Source organism: Orcinus orca, chromosome 6, assembly GCF_937001465.1.
Source record: "Orcinus orca chromosome 6, mOrcOrc1.1, whole genome shotgun sequence".
Lineage (NCBI taxonomy): Eukaryota > Metazoa > Chordata > Mammalia > Artiodactyla > Delphinidae > Orcinus > Orcinus orca.
In genome coordinates, this window is record NC_064564.1 from 97,988,402 (window position 1) to 98,009,353 (window position 20,952).

At 38.0% G+C, this 20,952-nt stretch overlaps 1 protein-coding gene across 1 annotated transcript in view; it reads right to left on the reverse strand.

The window, feature by feature from the left end:
* The window catches only part of SVEP1 (sushi, von Willebrand factor type A, EGF and pentraxin domain containing 1), a 184,273-nt gene that overhangs the window by 87,118 nt on the left and 76,203 nt on the right, over positions 1-20,952 (reverse strand). Inside the window, exons 7-14 of the mRNA XM_004269347.4 lie at positions 16,049-16,246; positions 13,129-13,247; positions 10,616-10,745; positions 6,994-7,101; positions 6,096-6,227; positions 5,272-5,466; positions 3,438-3,559; positions 968-1,076 (exon numbers count right to left, since the gene is read on the reverse strand). Coding sequence (XP_004269395.1) covers positions 968-1,076; positions 3,438-3,559; positions 5,272-5,466; positions 6,096-6,227; positions 6,994-7,101; positions 10,616-10,745; positions 13,129-13,247; positions 16,049-16,246 — 1,113 coding nt within the window. The remainder of the gene's footprint in view (positions 1-967; positions 1,077-3,437; positions 3,560-5,271; positions 5,467-6,095; positions 6,228-6,993; positions 7,102-10,615; positions 10,746-13,128; positions 13,248-16,048; positions 16,247-20,952) is intronic.

Consider the following 20,952-nt stretch of genomic DNA (forward strand, 5'->3'; position numbering starts at 1 on the left):
CTAAAAACACGACTAGTGTCAGAAACAAAAAGGATGTCTGCTGTCATGTGAATTAATACTGTCTCAAATAACCTTCTAAGCACTTTATTTATACTTGTACTTCCTCCTTTAATCCTTACAATGGCTCTCTGAGTTCAGTACTCTTATATACCCAATTTATACGTGAGAAAATGGAAGCACAGAGTGGTTTGAGAACTTGGGCTCAAGACCACACACCTAGTTGGTGGGGAAGCCAGGATTCAGACCTTACTAGTTGCTTGTAGAGTTCATGTGCTTTAAACACGACACTATTTTGTTATCACTATTATATTTTAAAACATTACTCTGCAAGTTCTGGACAGTTTTCTAAGAATGAAATAAAAATAATTACTGGAAAGGAGAAGTTTGCTAATTGAGGGACACAACTGAAATCTAGAAATCTGAAGACAGTAAGCTAAATGGTCAGTTGGACCAGCCAAAAAACTCACATAGCACACTTTGGAGTAGCTTTAATAAAAGTTATACGTCAATTATATCTCAAAAAAACAAGAAAAAAGTGTTCAGACTCTACATGAAGAAAACATCAGAATTCCACTTGAAGGTATATTAGACTTGAATAAATGGCTTACTTGCAATTTAAGTTAAATGCCATATAAAAATTGTTGTTAGTACTTTATAGTTATTACTATTCTCTTCTAAGATCTCATATGAATATTTGAATTTTACAATCATAATGTGACTTAGTTTTCTTAGTTTTTATCATCGTGAGGCATTTTGGCTAATATTTTGAAAGAATTTATTTGATACCCCAAATGTAATGTATTTATAAAGATCATTAAGCACAGTACCAAGTTATCCAGTCATCTTAAAATACTTGATGAATAAATGAATGAAAGATCATTTTTCCAGTTTGCCCCACTCTTCTGGAATGATTTTCTTAGTCTGCAGATCAGTTTTGCCAACTACCCACACTAAATAATTTCATTACCAATTGCAAAGCCATTTTCATACTCATAATTATATTCGAGGCAGTATTTTTTGGTCAGGTCCTCCAGTCTGCAGTCAATGTCATCAGCGTCACTACAAAATGATGGGACCTGCAAATAAAAAATGAAGAGGACAAAATGTACTTCACATCTGGGTGTGCCTTGGATAAGCCCTTTGCTCCTCTGGCCTTCACCTCTCCATCAGCAGGAGGGAAGAGAGGGCCCTAGAGCTCTGTCTGCCCTTAAAAAGGCTCCTGACCTCCTCCATGCCCTCCCCTACCTCCTCTAAGTGCCTGTGGACCACCAGGATTAGCCTCATGCCTTTTCTTTCGGTTTATATCACTTACCACAAGAGAACCAGGACTCTTGGGATATCTCTTGTCTCTTAACTTTCACCCCATTTGGCTTTTTAAAAATTGAAGTGCAGTTGATTTACAACATTTTATTAATGGCTCTTTAGCTCCCTTTTCTCTGACCCTATCTCCCACCCTTCTCCAAGTCCTCAAAATCTTCCTCGATGCCCTCTGAAACACACAGTCAGTAATCAGCCAATCTCCTATTATTATTATTATTTTTTTAACCTCCTCTCTTTATGTTCTCTTCATTTTTGCTCTCAATGAAACCTGACTTCCTAGTTTTCTTAGGTGGTGGGCATGGAGGAAGTGTCCTCCTCACTCTTTATTGCTGTTTCCAGATCATGCTCCCATGAACCTCCTTGAAGCCTCACAGTTTTGAAGCTCCTGCAATCAACTATACCACACACTGACCCTCCTTGTGGCCATCACCTACAGCCCTCCCCCACTCTGAGTCACCCTCTCATTCTGAGAGCGCTTGGTAACCGTCCTTGTTAGAGCCCTCGGTGATTTCTGCATCCACCCAGCTGATCCTTCTATCACCTTGGAGTCTCACTTTCTCTTCCTCTTCTGTCTTCCAGCTCTACTTTTTTTTTTTTTTAAAGAAGATGTTGGGGGTAGGAGTTTATTAATTAATTAATTTATTTTTGCTGTGTTGGGTCTTCGTTTCTGTGCGAGGGCTATCTCTAGTTGTGGCAAGCGGGGGCCACTCTTCATCGCGGTGCGCGGGCCTCTCACTATTGCGGCCTCTCTTGTTGCGGAGCACAGGCTCAGTAGTTGTGGCTCTGTTGTGGCAACAGGCCTAGTTGCTCCACGGCATGTGGGATCCTCCCAGACCAGGGCTCGAACCTGTGTCCCCTGCATTAGCAGGCAGGTTCTCAACCACTGCACCACCAGGGAAGCCCCCAGCTCTACTTTGTCACTTGACATACATGAGACATACACTTGAGGGTATGTCTCATGATCATACCCTCAGACCTCGTTGTTACCAGTAACTGCACCTTCTCCTACTCCCAAGAATCCAACAATTCTTTGACTTCGTCAGAATCTATAATCCACTGATGCTACCCACCTCCTCACTGTCTCTCAGCTCCTGATGTCTTCACTTCCTTATTTGCCCATCTTGGATCCCATGGTCTACCACCATGAATTACTCCCGTGCATGCACCCTCCTCAATATGTTTGCCTGGAGGACCTTTAACCCTGGTTAAATTCATTGCTCTGCTTTCTCCACATTTGCGCCCACATGCTCAACCATAGCTTAGGAGAAAACACAATGCTGCTTACTGCCAAGCCTACTACATTTCCCTAGAATATTCATTTATGCTCTCCTAGAAAATTATTTTATACCATGTTCTGTGTTCTCAAACCTCCAGCAACTCCTCCCCATCCACACTCCAGGCTGATCATTCCGCATCTTTTTTCACAGATCAAATAGTCACAAAAGATCCTTCCTTCACACACTTACATCACCATGTGGACTCACTCCTGTATCTATGCTCCTGTACACTCCGCCTCCTTGATGCCTTGCTTTCTCTCACACTCTGTATCAAATCTACTACTACTACTACATCTACTTTCAGAATCTATCCAAAATCTAAGCCACTCAACTCTGTTACGGATACAAATATATATATATATATATATATATATGTCATCATTTCCTGCCTTCAAGACATTCAATACAGTTAAATACATCGTTTTGCTTTCTTGGAATCACTGAAAGAGTCCTAAACGAAAACACATGAAAAAGAAAATCCTTTAAATGTTCAATGATCTCCTCATCATAAAAGAAATACAGCCTACAATGGCATTTTTGTCATACTTTAAATAACAAAGCAGACATTCTCAAACCACATGGACCCTAAGCTTCCCTTTCTGACTTGGAGTGTTTTAAAAAATTCAAAGTGCTTTAACACAGATTTACATATAATTCACTCCAGAAGTCCAAAATCCTACGAATAATTCTAAATACGAGGAGCAAGTTTGGGTCACAAAGAAGAAGGGAATCATCGGGACAAAGAATTTTTGTGGCAGGTGACCCAGAGAGGTTACAAAAAACTCAACAGCGAGCGTCCTTTCAAATACGGCAAACAACACAGGAATGCTACTGACATACCATTTTCCCCAAGGTGGTCTCAAATGCTTCAGAAAACTTCTTCAACAGCTCCGTGTCATCACAACGAGTTGCTTTGTACAGCATCTCAAAGGACTTGAACCCATGATTTGCAAAACGTTTTACTGGAAAATGTTGGAAAAAAACAGCTCCAGTTGGTTAGTGTTTTCAAAACAACGATTTAATTTTCTGTGGAATAACTGTAACTTGGTATTTTAATCCTGACATGATTTTTGGAATTGTTATAAAAACAAAAGATGACAGTTAAGGAACGTTTCCAGGCATTAATTGATCATAATAAACCATGAGCCAAGCAGCTCTGTACCCAGTTACCCGGTGATGAGTTTGCTTTGATATATTATTCTTTGCCTTCCAATCATATTAAAAAATGAGTATTTAAGAGAAAAAGAGATATAAAAATTCTCCTCATTATATTCCTGGGAATCTTTGAAAAATACTAGCTGCATCAAAGATATTATAATTTGGGCTTCCCTGGTGGCGCAGTGGTTGAGAGTCCGCCTGCCGATGCAGGGGACACGGGTTCGTGCCCCGGTCCGGGAAGATCCCACATGCCGCGGAGCGGCTGGGCCCGTGAGCCATGGCCGCTGGGCCTGCGCGTGCGGAGCCTGTGCTCCGCAACGGGAGAGGCCACAACAGTGAGAGGCCCGCGTACCGCAAAAAAAAAAAAAAAAAAGATATTATAATTTATATTTATGTAAACTTATAACTTATACGTTTATATTATATTTGCAAACAATAGACATTGAAAATTTTCTGAATATTATGTGAAATTCTATTTCTTGAAAGTGTAATTTTACAAAGATAAATTTTTCCTTGGATCAGAAGCTTAGAATTTAGACTCAGCAAGATGTCTCGGAATATTCAGAGACGATGTCTCCTAATAGCATCAGCATTAAAATCCTATTGTCTAGGGTTTCCCTGGTGGCGCAGTGGTTGAGAGTCCGCCTGCCAGTGCAGGGGACACGGGTTCGTGTCCCGGTCCGGGAAGATCCCACATGCCGCGGAGCGGCTGGGCCCGTGAGCCATGGCCTCTGAGCCTGGGTGTCCGGAGCCTGTGCTCCGCAACGGGAGAAGCCACAACAGTGAGAGGCCTGCATACCGCAAAAAAAAAAAAAAAAAAAAAAAAAAAAAAAAAATCCTACTGTCTAAATCTTTGATAGAGGTGAGTGATATCACTTTTATTTGCTTCCCAAATTTGGGGAAAAAAATAGCTCAAGTAAGTGGGCTTTACTGTTTTTCTAAGACATTGGCATTTAAACTTCATCTACAGTACTAGATCAAAGATTCACTCCAGAAAATATTATTTACACTAGACAAAGATATTGGGTTATTTTTATAATAATATATAAGATTACAGAATAGCTCTAAATCTGAATCACTTCTAAAGAGAACGTGACTGATCTCTCACTGCATCACGTATATCGGCTCTTACTTTAAACATAAGCTCTTCTAAAGACTGTAAGACTATACTTTATAAGTTGAAGTTTACAAGTCAAGAATGACATGCTGACAAGTCTCTTTGGATAATTCTGGTAAATGAAAATGAGAGCGCCAAGATGGTTTTGCCATAAACTGAATCTTATCCTATAGCAATCCGATAAGTAGCAAGACTCTGGGGGGCTAATATCTTAAGTCAAGGGACAAGCATTTCTCTTAGCTGCAAACACTTCAAATTCACGGCACCGTTTTCCACTCACCAAACCTAATCCCTATATTAAAGCAATTTTTCCCTTTAATGTTTAGAAAGTTATACACATAGGCAGACAAATACATACTCACACATATGAAAGGAGTCCAGAAAATAATTAGAACTTACTAGCACAGTCTGGCCATTCAGTGGAATATGGTGGCTTCCAGATACCATCTTCATAAGCACAATAATACTTGTCAGTAGACCCTTCTGTGAAATCATAGCCCTCTAAGCAACTTAAGGTGCAGTTAACTCCAGCACTATCTTGAGTACATAGAAAATCCCCATTTACAGGTGTAAATGGAACTTCACAGGGGGAACCTGTGTAAAAAAAAATTGTATTCCTCATATACAGTGGTATAAGAAATACAAATTAAAATCCAGGAGTCTAAGCTGAATTTTGAAGAGGATTCCTCCTGTCCACCACTACTCCCAGAAGAACTCTCACAGTAAATCCTTAGTGTGGGATTGTTGCAAAGTCTGCTTTTTGATTCCTAGGTGGGTACAGTTAAAAAACTGTACCTATGTGTAATTATGGGTAATTAATTACCTATGTGTAACTGTGCATATTTTATGAAAAGATAAAGTACTTCTGATTTGCAAGTTATTTTTGGCATTCCTTTAAGAAAAATGAAAACCAGACAACATTACATAGGAAATACATTTTCTGAATCTGTCTTCTCAAGCATTCAAAATAGGATCATGACAACAATACTTTACAACTTTGGAGAAAATGTTAATAAGTCGTTAATTAAAGACTACCCCAGAAGAAAATATTTCTATTTACCATGAAGTGAAGGAATAATGATCAGAAATCTCAGTAAAATCTGTCAGTATTCTAACTTTAAACATCTACTGCTCATGGACTATTTTCTTTCACAAAATAGAGCGCAACAGCGATTACATATATCAAGTTCAACTAGATTTTTGGAGGCTTATGCAGAGTATACCTTTTATGATAATGTGGATGTCACATGTTCTGTTATTGCCTGAGGGGTCAGTGGCTGTGTACCGCACTACCGTCTCCCCGTGAGGGAAAAGGTCTCCTGGTGTATGACTTCTGGTGATGGCCAACACAGCCCCTAGAAAGGAAAGAAGCGGAAAGAAGGAATCCAATTTGAGGGTTATTGTGTGCAGTCGCTTTATTTGATTTGAATTTTCATTTTCTGTTTATACAAACCAGCTGGGCATTCTATTTGTACTGATTTGGCCGCTAGTAGAAAATAAAAGATATAATTTTACGCTATAACACAGAAATTGTTGACTCAAAAACCTATTAAATTAAGGCATTCTTACTAAATAAAGTATTTCCCTTGAATAGGTCAGTCACTGTGAATACTGGAAATTTAATTAAGAAATCTATTTAACTTGCATTCTTATTGCTTTTGGGGTTTTGGTCAAAGCTTTAAAGTGAATTTCAGCTATATTAGCCCATTTTTTTCTGTTTTCCCATGAATTTTTATAACTTTTTTGACAAATGTTTAAGAACTGAGTATGAAAACATAGAACTGCGTTAGATTTACCAAAAGGATGCATAGTTTATGTCTTTAGGACAATGGAAGCTTAGAGACTCAATGAATTTATTAGAACACTTTCAAATAAAACACCTTGTACACGTTTAATAATGTCCACTGAATACTGAATGAAAGGAAACGCCATGAATAGGTAAGATTAATAATGTTAAATTATATATACTTATCCTAGCATTAAAACTTATTACCTTATATAATTATTCATTCTATTTAGATGTAATTTGCTTTTCATTTCTCTTTTACCTTTTTAAAAGCTTTTTAAAATAAAGTATCATTTGGTGGTAACATACTGACAACACGATCTCTGCGTTCTCACCTGAGTTGTCCGAGAACTGAGGCTCATCCCAGGTGGCAGCATGTTCCTTCTCGGAGACCTGGACTGGAGGTGGGGATCTGCACCAGTCTATGCTAGGCGGTTCTACATCTAAAGAACATGAGATCAGAGAATGAAGTCACAACTGATGTTCAAAACTGATGAGGAGGGTTGCAAGAGAGAACCAAAGTCTACTTGTGCTGGCAGAGAACCCTGACCTTGTTAGACATAAGGCTGGCCCTGGGGTCCCTTTGATGAGGAGGTATGTTTCATCCCTGACCTCAACATCAAAAGAAAAAGCTGATTCTTGCTATACTTCCCTCTGCCTGTTGAAGAAGGAATACCAGATTGCTAAAATCACCATGAGCATAGCAGTATGAAAGGCAAATTCAGGATACGGTGAGCATTTAATTTGTGAGTTTCGCCACTGGTAGTTGAGCTGGCCCACCTAGAAGTGTAGAAAACCTTCCCAGATAATGGGAAGGCATGCAATGACCAAGGCAGTCATTTCACTGGGATCATTCCCACGATCCTCCTCTTAACGGAAGGGCTGACAGATGCTAAATGGAAGGACCAATGGGCAGAGATCCGAGTCATGCTGTAGAATACGTAAGATGTAAGTGAGGATGTTGTATTGTTGGAAGGCCAGGAGGTTATGTCCATAGATGGGACACTGGAGTCTCAGATTCCTAAGGCTGATAAATTCCAGGTAAAGACAAAGAACAGGGTGTGGACATGGGAATGGGGGGCTACAGTGGAGAGGGGGTGAAAGCCATGGTAGAAATGAAAGAACTGTGAGTCTGTTGCTGGGCACTGTAATCTACACTGAAGGAGGGGTTTGAGGTGGCGGCACGGATAAGCCAGGTTTCAAAGCTCTGACGGAATGTGGTGGAATTTTTAGGATGTCAGTAAAGGACAACAAAGAAGGTGTAAAGGAGGAAATTTTAACATAACTATTAATGTTTACACTTTTGAAATGTCCTTCTATTTGTAACAACATGCCTTTGAGGGACGAATACTACTTTTCTAATTATATAGGTAAGGAATCTGAAACCAGGCAAATTTAAGAGACTTGCCTTAGGTCATTAAGCTGGTAAATTGTAGTCATAGACCTCAAGACTAGGATGATATACTATCAATGACACACGGAAACATATAATTCTGAAATTAAACGAGCTCTACCTCTGGAGAATATATAGATTTTTGTTTTAAGCTAAGTCTTATGAATAAATGTTCAGTTTTTCTCTTTTCCTCACGTTTGTCATTTCCTTAGTACAGGATCTTTGGTTTACTACTTTCCTAGGCTGTAAACTCTGTCAACCAGCAGTGGAGCCTCCTTTGCTCACAGTTAGGTCTCCATGGCCTAGCAGGGCACCTGGCCCATAACAGATGCTCAGAAAAAGTTGCTGAATAAGGAAAAGAATGAAGGAACGCTCGTAGGAGGTCAGTGCACTTTGAGAATTCTGAATCAAGCCAATTCACAGTTAAATTTACAAATCCGACAGTATTTACTATTTTCCCAAAAGAAACTGCAGATGAAATAGTTCCAAGATTTTCTAAATTTATCTGATTTTAGCCAAACAGTTTAAAGTTGAAGTTCAGGGACAGGAGAGCAGTAAGACGAGGCCAATGACTGTCAAAGAATTGGAGGGACCAGCCAGATGCATTGTCTCCACGAGGGAGAGAAAGTCCATTCAAAGCAAGTGAGGCAGCACTCTGTGGAATGTTAAGCAAAAGCGTTCCTATTTCCTCTCATTTATCATCAAGACACCAACACCCCCCCTCATCTGAGGAAAACAAGAAAATGCAGGCTTTGGAATATTTTCTGTGTCTCTCTCTCCCCCTCCATTTCTCTCCCACTCTCTCTTTCCCCCTCCTTCTCCTGTCCCCTCCTCCCTCCCATTTCCTCTCTTTCATAATTTGAAAATTCAGCTAGTGTCTAGCTAGACACTCGAGTACACTTTTGACATTTCATCATGCTGACTCTTCATTGTGAAAAACGAAAACTTGGCAAACTCTTGAATCACATTTTCATGTTTAAAATCACAGCGCCATAAAAACACACCCAACATATTTTTCATGTGACTGATAAAGTTCTTGCTTAAAACAACCTTGAAAAAGCAATTAAAAACAACTAAGCACTATGACATGAACTAGACTGACTTTCACATGAGTCTTTTTACCTACTTTCACCAAAACCTATCACTTCTAGGGTAAGAAGCCAGTTTGATACACATTGGTTATTTCAAGAGGTTATGTAAAAGTCTTAAAATGAAATGAATTTAATGTACTGAATTTTAAAATAAACATTAAAAATACATCTGAGACCAAAATACAAAAATGTTAGTATATTTACACACAGCTTAATGTGTCAGGCACTACCTTGAGCAGTTTGTATATCTTAACTAATCAAAAATCTCACAATAACCCTATAAGGTAATATATTTATTAATTCTATTTCTGGATGAAGAAACTGAGGCACAGAGAGTGACTGGTTATGCTGCCTTAAGTGGGAGAGCTGGCTATGGAGTCAAGCAGTTTGGGTTCAGAGTCTGTGCTCTTGAGTGCTACAGACCACTTCATATATTCTCCACGTATTAAGTCTTGCTGGTGGGTATCTGGTATCTACTGAATTGATTGAAAGCACAAACACCAATTGGGAGATGATGGAGTAAACCAAACCAAAACAATAAAGTAAAATTAAAAAGAAGGAGTGATGTATAGCAGTGGGATGTGAGGATGGAGAGACTGGGACAGATTTCAGAGATACTAAGGAGATGAAACCAGTAGAACCTGATGAGGTATTAGATGTTGGTGATGGAGGGAGAGGAATCAAGAATGACTTCCAGATTTCTGCATGGTAGCTAGGTCTTCACTCCATTTTCTGAGCTAAGAAATATTTTAGGTTTGGGTGAGTTTGAAGTACCTGTGGGGCATCCACGTGGGAAAGTCGGTAGGCAGTATTATACACTGCTCTGAATTTCAGAAGAGAAATTTGAGCTGGAGATAGAAATCTGGGAGCTGTCAGTTAACAAAATTACCAGGAAAACCAGAGAGAGAGAAAGAGAAGAAGGCCAAGGCCGGAATCCTGGGGACGATCCACATTTGAGAGTTGGTCTGAGGAAGAGAAGCCTAAAAAAGCAATCAAGGAGGAAAAATGAGAATAATGGGGGAAAAAACCCAGAAAGACTGGTGTCAGAGAAGCTATGGAAGGAGGCAGTTTTGATAAAGAGAGCATGGTTAATAATGTAAAATCTATGGAAACATGTCAAATAAGGACTAAAAAGTGTGCAGTAGGATTAGCTCTAGAGATCACCGTAACCTTGATGAAAGTAGTTTCTATGAGTGAAGGAGACAGAAGCCAGACTTGAGTGACTTTGAGAATAAATGGCAGTTAAGTCAAAAGATGATGGCAACCATTGGGAACTTTTCAAAAGGCTCATATAGGAAGGGGTCAAAGAGACAGAGTGATAATTAAAGGGTACGTAGGTTTCAAAGAGGAAGTGGCTTCAATGACAGAAGGAAGAATCAGTGAGAAAGGAGTTGTTGAAGATAAAGGAGAAGGAAAGTCTTTGGGGGCACTGGATTATTTTCACAAACCTACCCAAGTAATTTGAAGACTTACCAATAACCTTGATATGGAAAGTGCAGCTGGCTTGGTTGCTGGATAGGTCAGTTGCTGTGTACGTGATAGCAACATCTCCAATTGGGAAAAGATAAGGTGGGGTAAAAGCTGGATGAACGTGGATTGACACCTATTGGAGAGAAATATCAGGAAAGTTAAAGTTAAGATTAATAGTACTTTTATTATTTTTTGGTTTATATATTATTAGCAAAGAAGTAAAAAAGACACAATATTTTATGTATAGCAAAAAGGAAAAAAAAATCAGACATAGCCTTTGGTATACTTCTTTCTAGACTATTTATCTATATAGTTTATAGAGCTGGGATACATATGAAATGTTGCATTTTAATGTTGTAAGCAGCACTACGATAACAGTTTTGTACAGATAATTTTAAAATATTTTTATTATGTCCTTATAATAAATTTCCAGAAACAGAATTATTAACCTCAAAGTCATTAGCATTTTATTGATAGATAATACAAAATTTATTTCCCAGATCACGGTAAAAATCTGCATTCCCATTGTTAGTATTTGCATTCCCATTGTTAGTATTCCCATTGTTAGTATTCCCATTGTTAGTATTAGTTAGTATTTGCATTCCAATTGATAGTATCATTGTCAAAGTTCCCTTTCAAAGTTCTCTGATCTATATTAAACATCATTACCTTTTGGTAAATCAAAAATATGGCATGAGGTCATTGTTTTAATTTGCAGTTTCTTAATGTCTTATGGTAAGATTAAATTCTCATATGATTGCATGATATAGATATATTCTTCCCTTTTTGAACCATATGTTTGCCTTCTTAGTCCGTTTGAAAATTATAATGTGATAAAGATAAATTTATATTAATATGTGATGTAATAAACATTCTAACATTTGACATATTTGAAGCATTTTTCTCTAGTTTGCTAGAGAACTATTAAAAATACAAATTGAGGCACTTCCCTGGTGGCGCAGTAGTTAAGAATCCACCTGCCAATGCAGGGGATATGGGTTCGATCCCTGGTGTGGGAAGATCCCACATGCCGCGGATCAACTAAGCCCATGTGCCACAACTATGGAGGCTGCACTCTAGAGCCCACGAGCCACAACGACTGAGCCCAGGCACCACAACTACTGAAGCCCGTGCACCTAGAACCCATGCTCCGCAACAAGAGGAGCCACCATAAGGAGAAGCCCGCCAGCAACGGAGAGTAGCCCCCACTCGCCGCAACTAGAGAAAGCCCACGCACAGCAACGAAGACCCAACGCAGCCAAAAATAAATAATTAAAAAAATAAGTTTATTTAAAAAAATTGAGAAATACTTTTGAGGTCAGATCCATTGGTTTTTTCCACTGTATTCTGAAAAAGTATTTCAACACACAGGTGCTACATTTTGTCTAAATTCTCATGGATCCTGAAGTATGTCCCTGCACTCTTCTTAGTATTTGATGACAATGACCAGGATGATGATGACAGTGCATGTTTTCACGGGCCTCTTAATAGAATGTGGAAACTACACACGAGGGAGCACTCAACGCACACATCACCGACAGTATAGTAAGTACTATAATTTACATTTACACTTTTAAAATCAGATTTAAAAGTTACCTTGTCTTTGGTTACCTGAAGATAAATACCATATGATCTCGCTAATAAGTGGCAGGAAAAACAAAAAAGATCACAGATACGGAGAACAGTTTGGTGGTTGCCAGAAGAGGGGTATGGGGGTGCTCAAAAGGGGTGAAGGTGGACAAAAGGTACAAACTTCCACTTATAAGATAAATAAATCCTGGAGATGTAATATACAGAGTGATGACTATATTTAATAATACACTTTAAAAAAGTTATCTTGATTTTTTAAAGTATATTGTGTTTATTCAACACAATTATCAGAACATATTGTGTGTGTGTCCTTGAATGGCACATGTCCTTGAATGACACAACTTACATATTTACATGCAAGTGTAAAAACTATATACTATTTAAGGGCATCTTCATGTATGTGAACAGTAAAAGTATAGATTTAAGAGGGTGTTAAATTCCTAATTCCTTTCCTAGCATCTGATGGATAATTACCTCAAGCTACTGTATATACTAGACTAAAATACTGCGTTCTGAATAATGCTGGTTTTAAAAAAGCTGAGTAAGAAACACTGACGTTATCTTCTTCAGACTGGCCAATATGCAATCATTTCAGGATCATATTTTAAAACATATGCTTAAAAATAGAAACTAAGATTGATTCCCCATCTTTCTTTTTCTTAAAAGATCTTCAGAGCCTAGGAAGGGGCAAAGAAATCTCAGCCAACGAATCCGCAGAATGAAGGGTTTCCGTTTTGAGATTTTCATCTGAAATTTCTAATGAAAAATTCAAGGCTGATCATTCTTCTATCAGATGGGGCATTAACATTTATGAGTACAGCTAGAGAGGGCACTATCATTAATTAGTAAGTTTTCAATAGCACACATATTTGCAGTGTATTTAGAATCCATCTGACAAAGGATGCAAATATTTGCTCAAACCTTACCTTTTCCCCAGAGTTGTCTTTAGCTGTTGGGATTTGCCAAGTGATATTAGCAGAGTCTTGCTGTTCCTGAGTCTCAGCCTCTATGTCCGCAGGACAGTTGATTTGAGGAGCTTCCACATCTGATTCAGAAAATACACAAATCAGTTAACATATCAATGTGTAATTCTAAGTCGTTTAAGAGAGAGGTAAAAAGACATTAATACTCTGTGACTCGCTTTTTACATCCCAATTCCTGACTGATTTGGAATTTACAACTGCCTTCAGGATAATGTATCTCAGGATGACTTATGAAGCCCTTCCTGAACTGGCACCTGCTCCCCTAAGAGGGGACAAATCCCCTCCTCTCTGACAAATCCCCTACCAGAACTCAGTCTCCACATCGAATACTCTCAGTCCCACGAGAGCACCATGGTTCTTCTTATACCTGGGTCTTTGCCCACGTCCTTTTATTTGCCTGAATCAATGCTCTCTTCCCCCTTTACCCAGGAAACCCCTACTTGTCCTTTAATTCTCAGCTTAGACACAAGCTCCTCAGGAAGCTTCTCTGACCCCACTGGTCCATTTTAGGTGCTCACTCCACAAGTTCCCATGGCCCTCTGTCCTTCCTAACCATAACTCGTTTTGCCATTTTGAAATTAAATTTTCTCCTCCCAAAGAATTTAAGTTCTTTGAATGCCAGGATATCTCTTGTCCCATTGTATTATATAGTTCCTGGCATATAACAGGAGTTTGATAAATATTTTTGGAATGAAATAAAGAGACAGAAAAAAGGAATGTTGACTGGCAGGAAGGAACTGCACTGGAAATGCTGTCAAATGGAATTAATTAGTGTGCTAAAATGTACTGGCAAAACAAACAACAAATTAAAGCCAATGATATTTTTTGCAGTGTGAAACTTTGCAGTACAGATACTGAATTAGATGTGGTAACATTCCACATAGCCACATCAGTCACTGTACAGCTAAGTTCTCATTACATGGTATAATAAATCCTCTTAAGTTACGTTAAATTAGGTCTTCTGTAACTTGCAGCTGAATATATCCGAATTGATCTAATTTGTGTCTCACATTCTTGTTCCTTTAAAATTTTATTCAATTTATATTTTCCTTTTCTCAGAGGGGCTAATACTTAGACAATTTTCCCCCACAAAGATGCATTAGCATATTAACTCTTAAAATCTAAAGCAGTATTTTATTTTTCCTTTACACTTGAATATTAGCTTGAATAGATTTGGAATTTAAAGTTTATATCTATTTTCCCTCTGTATTCTTAGAACACTGCTACATTTCCTTCTGGCATTTAGAGTTATAAATGAGAAGTGTAGTGTGAGTCTGATCCTTATTTCCTTTGTGAAATTTCTCTTTTCTCTCTGGAAACTTCAGATTTTCTCCTTAACTTTGGACCTTGGAAATTTCACAGGGAGTAGTGAAAGTATGCCTGCCCAACATTCAGAGGCTATTTTTTTTAAATTAATTTATTTATTTTTGACTGAGTTGGGTCTTTGTTGCTACGCATGGGCTTTCTCTAGTTGTGGCAAGCGGGGGCTACTCTTCGTTGCGGTGCACGGACCTTTCATTGCGGTGGCCTCTCCTGTTGTGGAGCACAGGCTCTAGGCACGCAGGCTTCAGTATTGCAGTACACGGGCTCCAGAGCACAGGCTCAGTAGTTGTGGCGCACTGGCCTAGCTGCTCAGCGGCATGTGGGATCCTCCTGGGCCAGGGCTTGAACCCGTGTGCCCTGCATTGGCAGGCGGACTCCTAACACCTGAGCCACCAGGGAAGCCCCTATTTTTTTTTGGAGTCACATTACTCACTGTTTTCTTGAACATGGATCAATAAACTCTATTTCTCTGGCAATGGTACTTTATTTTTTATTGAAGTATAGTTGATTTACAATGTTGTGTTAGTTTCAGGTGTACAGCAAAGTGATTCAGTTATACATACATACATACATATATACACACATATATATACACATATATATGTATATATATTTTTTCAGATTCTTTTCCATTATAGGTTATTACAAGATATTGAATATAGTTCCCTGAGCTACTTGGTAGGACCTTGTTGTTGGGGAGAAGGGACAAATTAAGAGCTTGGGGTTAACAGATATATACTACTTTATATAAAAGAGATAAACAAGGTCTGAGGCTATTTTGATCAAAAAAATTCAAGGCTTTCTGAAGCTCAGGGGGACCTTCTTCTACTGGGAGGAAATTCTTCTCCTCCATCCCTTATCCTCTCTCTGCTTCTGGAACTCTTTATTGGGGTTTCTCAATTTATCACAGGTATCTCTTAACTTCCATCTTTGGGGCTTGATCCATTGGGATATTCAAGTTCCCTGTTTATCAGTTCTCCATTCTGAAGGAATTCTCAGTTTGCTTTGTCAAATCACTAATATTGTTTTCAACAACACCCACTCCACTTTTCGACCCTTCTCTTAGAGACATTTATATTTTTACTTCTAAGAACTCTTTCTTGCTCTCAATAGCTCCTTTTCACTGCAGTCGGCTCTTGTTGCTAGGAAGATGGCAATGTTCTCTTGTGAAAGTACTGAGATGCAGGTTTCATAGGGCTGATGACTTGCTTTTTTTAAAAAAAATTAACTTAATCTCACCTGCTTTATAGGAGCCAGAAATTCCCCAAAGATCTTCAACTCCCAATGGAAAACTTAACCTGATTTCCAGCTCTAATATCATCCTTAGTTTTCTATTTCTTCTATTGTTGCCTGGTACATTGTAATTGGATTTTGTGAGTCCATGATTTTGTAACAGACATCTTCATAGCATTTTCTGGGGTTACATCTATCCTTTTACCATAGATTTGCAGCAAAAGTAGCAAAGAGGGACAGTCCCACACTGCACCAATGTGTCATTATATAGAATTTGGTTTTTAACTTGACCATTGTACGGACCTACCTTCACAAGCAGCTGTCTGAACTTTGGCACTCCATTTTCCGGAGGTGGTGCACCTCACTTCTTCTCTGCCTCCTGATAAAATGAATCCTTGGTGGCAACTTAGCTGACAAATCGTCCCAGGTTTGGCTGGATGCTTGCCACAGGTGGGGGGTGACACGATGACACCTCTGGGCTTCTGAAAGGTGGAGCAGTGGCGCTCTATTGTAGGAGAGCAAGAAAATGTTATTTGCGTTCCCACAGATTGCAAATGTCACAGATTCGCTTTACTCGAGAAAAATACAATTGGTCTGCTGTGGGACTGACATAAGTCACTAAATGAGGTCTGTATGTGACACTAAACAAATGCTGTATTGTAAATAATGCTCAACCATCTCTCTTGAGTTACCTCATGCTATGTTGCCGGTGCATCAAAATCTTGAAAGATTTCTAACTAGCACTTAAATCAATGCCGACTGTGACTTTTATCATTTGCTTAGAGCACCTTCATTCAGTTTGCAGAATGTTACCTTATGGCTACAAAGTATAAAATAGTGAATTAGGTTCTATCTTTTATACTCTCCCTAGAATCACTATGTCATAATTAGGGCCTTGACTCTTAATGATGTTATTTTCAGCACAGATGAAGAATAGCAGATGAATTAGGTAGAATTAGGTAGACTGGAGATAGAATGGAAAATCAGACTAGGACTTAATGCAGGGCACGTGTCTCTGTGTGTGTCACACACACACACACACACACACGACCCCATACACACATTTGTTTGTCGTTGTAGTAGTGATTCTACTGGGAGCACTGCTGGCGTCTTTAGTCTGTATTTCCCATGTGATATGCCAGGCATTATTCTAAGGGCTTTACAAGGATAGACCCATTTAAACATATGCAGTAAGGGCTGTTGTTATTATTCCCACTTACAAACAAGAGTGCTGGAACATAATAGTAACTCTCATAGTTAACTTTCCTGAGGCTACCCAGTTGGTAAGTAGCAGAACCTGTGTGCTCCTAAAATATTCCACAACCATGCCTCCTCCCTGAAATGACTGCTTTCAAACCTCTCGGTCAGCAAAAGCAAATTTTCCCGAGAAATTGATATGTTTCCTTGTTTTTGCACAGTATATACCACGTGGTTGCCCAGACTTCCTATTTTGCTTTGACCAAGAGGAAAATCAGGGCCAAATCTGTGGTTCAAATATAACAACTATATGGGACTTTAAATCATTTATTCAGGTATGTTATTTATAAATTAAGAAAATTATTCTTTTAGCTGTCATAATTGTTGAAGATTTTATTCCCTGTTAATATTCTCTTTCTTACTATTTATGACCTTTTGAATGATGTCTTTAGTTTTTATATAGTCTAATCTAATCTTTTCTAATCTAATGGTAAATCTTTTCCCATTGCTTTTATGCCTAATACATGGGTTAATAGTACGCGGGCCTCTCACCGCCGCAGCCCCTCCCACCGCGGAGCACAGGCCCCGGACGCGCAGGCCCAGCGGCCACGGCTCACGGGCCCAGCCGCTCCGCGGCACGCAGGATCCTCCCGGACCGGGGCACGAACCCGCGTCCCCGCATCGGCAGGCGGACTCCGAACCACCGCGCCACCAGGGAAGCCCTAATTTATATTTTTAAAACTATGAAGAATTTATGTGTCTGGTGTGTATTCAAAACATATGAAAATTTCATTTTGTTTTTCCCAAGGAGCTAGCCAATTTTCCTTTATTATCAGTTGAATAAATCTTATCTTCTCAACTGAGCTATGATGCTTCCCTAATGATACGTGAAACTCGTAAGTTTTGGAATCTATTCAGTCCCATTGATCTGATGCAATTCTTGCATACTCTTCATTTTTGCAGTTTTAGTATATATTTTAAAACCCAGTAGAGCTACTTTCTTTTTACTACTCTTTATTACTCTTCCCTTTCAATCTTATTTCAGTGAGTTTTGCCTACACATTCTTCCAGATGAATCCTGGAGTCAATCCCCAATTCCAAAAAGGGGGCAAAAAAGAAAAACCCTTTTGGGCTATTGGATGATATTGCATTTTACGTATACATATATTTGGAGAGAACTTACATTTTGATAAAATTTTATAAAAACATTAAGGTGTTCTTTTTGTCTTTCAGTAATATTTTGTAGTTTGTGTAACACAGGTTCCACACATTTCTCTTTAAGGTTATTCTTCCATATTTTATATTTTCTATAGATCTTTTGAATGTGATTTTTCTCTATATATTCTGTTTATCATTTATATAGAAGAGTTGTTTATTCGATATTCTTATGACTTTAATGAACTCTCAGTCTTTAAGTAGGTTCATTCTTTTTTGGAGGTAGACACGTAGTTTACAAATGATGATTCTGAATCCTCTAAGCTCTAACCTTATGATTTATTACAAGAGCTAAAGCTTAGAGAACAATGCTAAATAATACGGATGAATCTGGAATCCTTTTCTTTTTCCAGATTTAATAAGACTGTCTACATTGTTTCCATAACTGGATGCAGATTTAAGATGGACTTTTTTATTATGTCAGTAATCAATATGAGTTTCTTAGAGTTCTATTAAAAATGTGTTTTAAATGATAATAATACATTTTTATCTTATACTGAGCAACCATATGAATTTTTCCTATTTTTTATAATGAAGTAATTTATTATGTTGATAGAGTACCTAATTTTAAACCCTCCTTACATTCCTAGGATAAACCTCTACTCGTTTTGGCAGACCATTCTTTTGAATGTGGATTGCTAGTGTATTTTCTATATATATGTATTTCTTTCTTGGTAAAAGTTGTCAGGTTGGCAATAGAATAATAATAGTTTGATAGTATGAACTGATTAACTTTCCACTAACTGGGCCAAATTACATGGTATGAGAATTACTGCCTTTTAAAAGTTTGAAAGAGTTTCACTGATCCCTCAGTCATTTTGGGAGTAGTAATTAAACTCTGATAACATTTCCATTTTTTTGTAAATTACCCATAGGTAACTATATACTTGCTTTTCTACTTTTTTTCTTGATTCATTTAATAATTTTCATTTTCTTAGAAAATCATGCATAATAAATGTATTGTACGGTATTTTATTATTCTTTTAAAAACCTCAGACCTCTGGGACTTCCGTGGTGACGCAGTGGTTAAGAATCCGCCTGCCAATGCAGGGGACACGGGTTCGATCCCTGGTCCAGGAAGACCCCACATGCTGTGGAGCAGCTAAGCCCATGCGCCACAATTATTGAGCCTGTGCTCTAGAGCCTGTGAGCCACAACTACTGAGCCCACGTGCCACAGCTACTGAAACACGCGCGCCTAGAGCCCGTGCTCCGCAACGAGAGAAGCCACAGCAATGAGAAGCCCGTGCACCGCAATGAAGAGTAGCCCCCTAAGCTGTGACAAAGTGAGAGAGTGGCATGGACATATATACACTACCAAACGTAAAACAGATAGCTAGTGGGAAGCAGCCGCATAGCACAGGGAGATCAGCTAGGTGGTTTGTGATCACCTAGAGGGGTGGGATAGGGAGGGTGGGAGGGAGGGAGACGCAAGAGGGAAGAGATATGGGAACATATGTATATGTATAACTGATTCACTTTGTTATAAAGCAGAAACTTACACACCATTGTAAAGCAACTATACTCCAATAAAGATGTTAAAAATAAAAATTTTAAAAAAATAGAGTAGCCCCCGCTCACCAAAACTAGAGAAAGCCCATGCGCACCAACGAAGACCCAATGCAGCCAAAAATAATAAATATATTTTAAAAAAATAAAATAAAAACCTCAGACCTCATGTATTCCTTTGTGATAGCTTCCTGGAAAAATTCTAGTTTTGCATTTTTCTTTCTTTTTAAAATTTATTTTATTACTTTATTCAAAGATTTTCCTCTTATCCACTCTACTGCATTCCATCTCCTTTTATAATTCATCTTCATTATTATTATGTACTTCTTTCAACTTCTCTTGCAATCATTATTTTCGTAGCTTTTGAATTTAATGTTATTTTCATTCTTCCTGTTTAATAATGAAAATATTTATATCTAAGAAATTTTATCAGTGTATAATTTAACCCATATCTCATAACTTTGGTTCTAGAATTTTCTCAATTTGTTTATTTTTTAATTGTATTTTTAAAACGTCTCCTTTGTTCATTTAATTCATTTCCTTTATCTCTTTTTGTATTGGAGTCTTCACATTTTTGTGTTTTGGTCTAGTTTCATACGTCAGAAAATGTTAAGGACATTGACTTTTTTTTTATGTGTTTCAAATAACTTTTTCTTGTTTGCATTTTAATAATGCAGAGAGTTCATTTGAAGTACAGAAATTTACATCTTTATGTATTCAAATCTAGTGTCCTTTTTATTTATATGAAGTTCTTCTCCATTAAAATCTGTATTTTCTCCATATTATTTCTTATACTTCACTCCTTAATTTGCCTCATTTAATTAATTAGTTAAATTAACTTAGTGATTTTTAAAAATGAGGTGAGTCAAAACTGACTAATTTTTAGATAAGCTTCTTTCCCCCATGGATATCTAAAATTTCCCTTACTGAATATTATATTCTTCTACAAAAAATAATGTTTGTTTCTGAGCCATGTTTGCTTCCATTGTTCTGTGCATCTTTGTACCATTAATGTACTATTTTAATCACTGTGGGTTCATAATCTGTCTTATGATGGTGAGAATAAGTTCTCCCTCATTGTACCTCATGTTCAAAATTTTCCAGTTTTGCAACTATCTATCCTTCAATACGCTTTCTATTCATGTCTATCAATTTTTTAAGTGGAAAATTTCATAGTAATTATCGTTATTGTCAGAATTTGGGGGCTACGGTGAGTTGTTCCCCAATAAATTGTAAATAAGGATATAATTTCCTTTTGATGGTTAGACTTCAAATCTACCAAGATTGACAT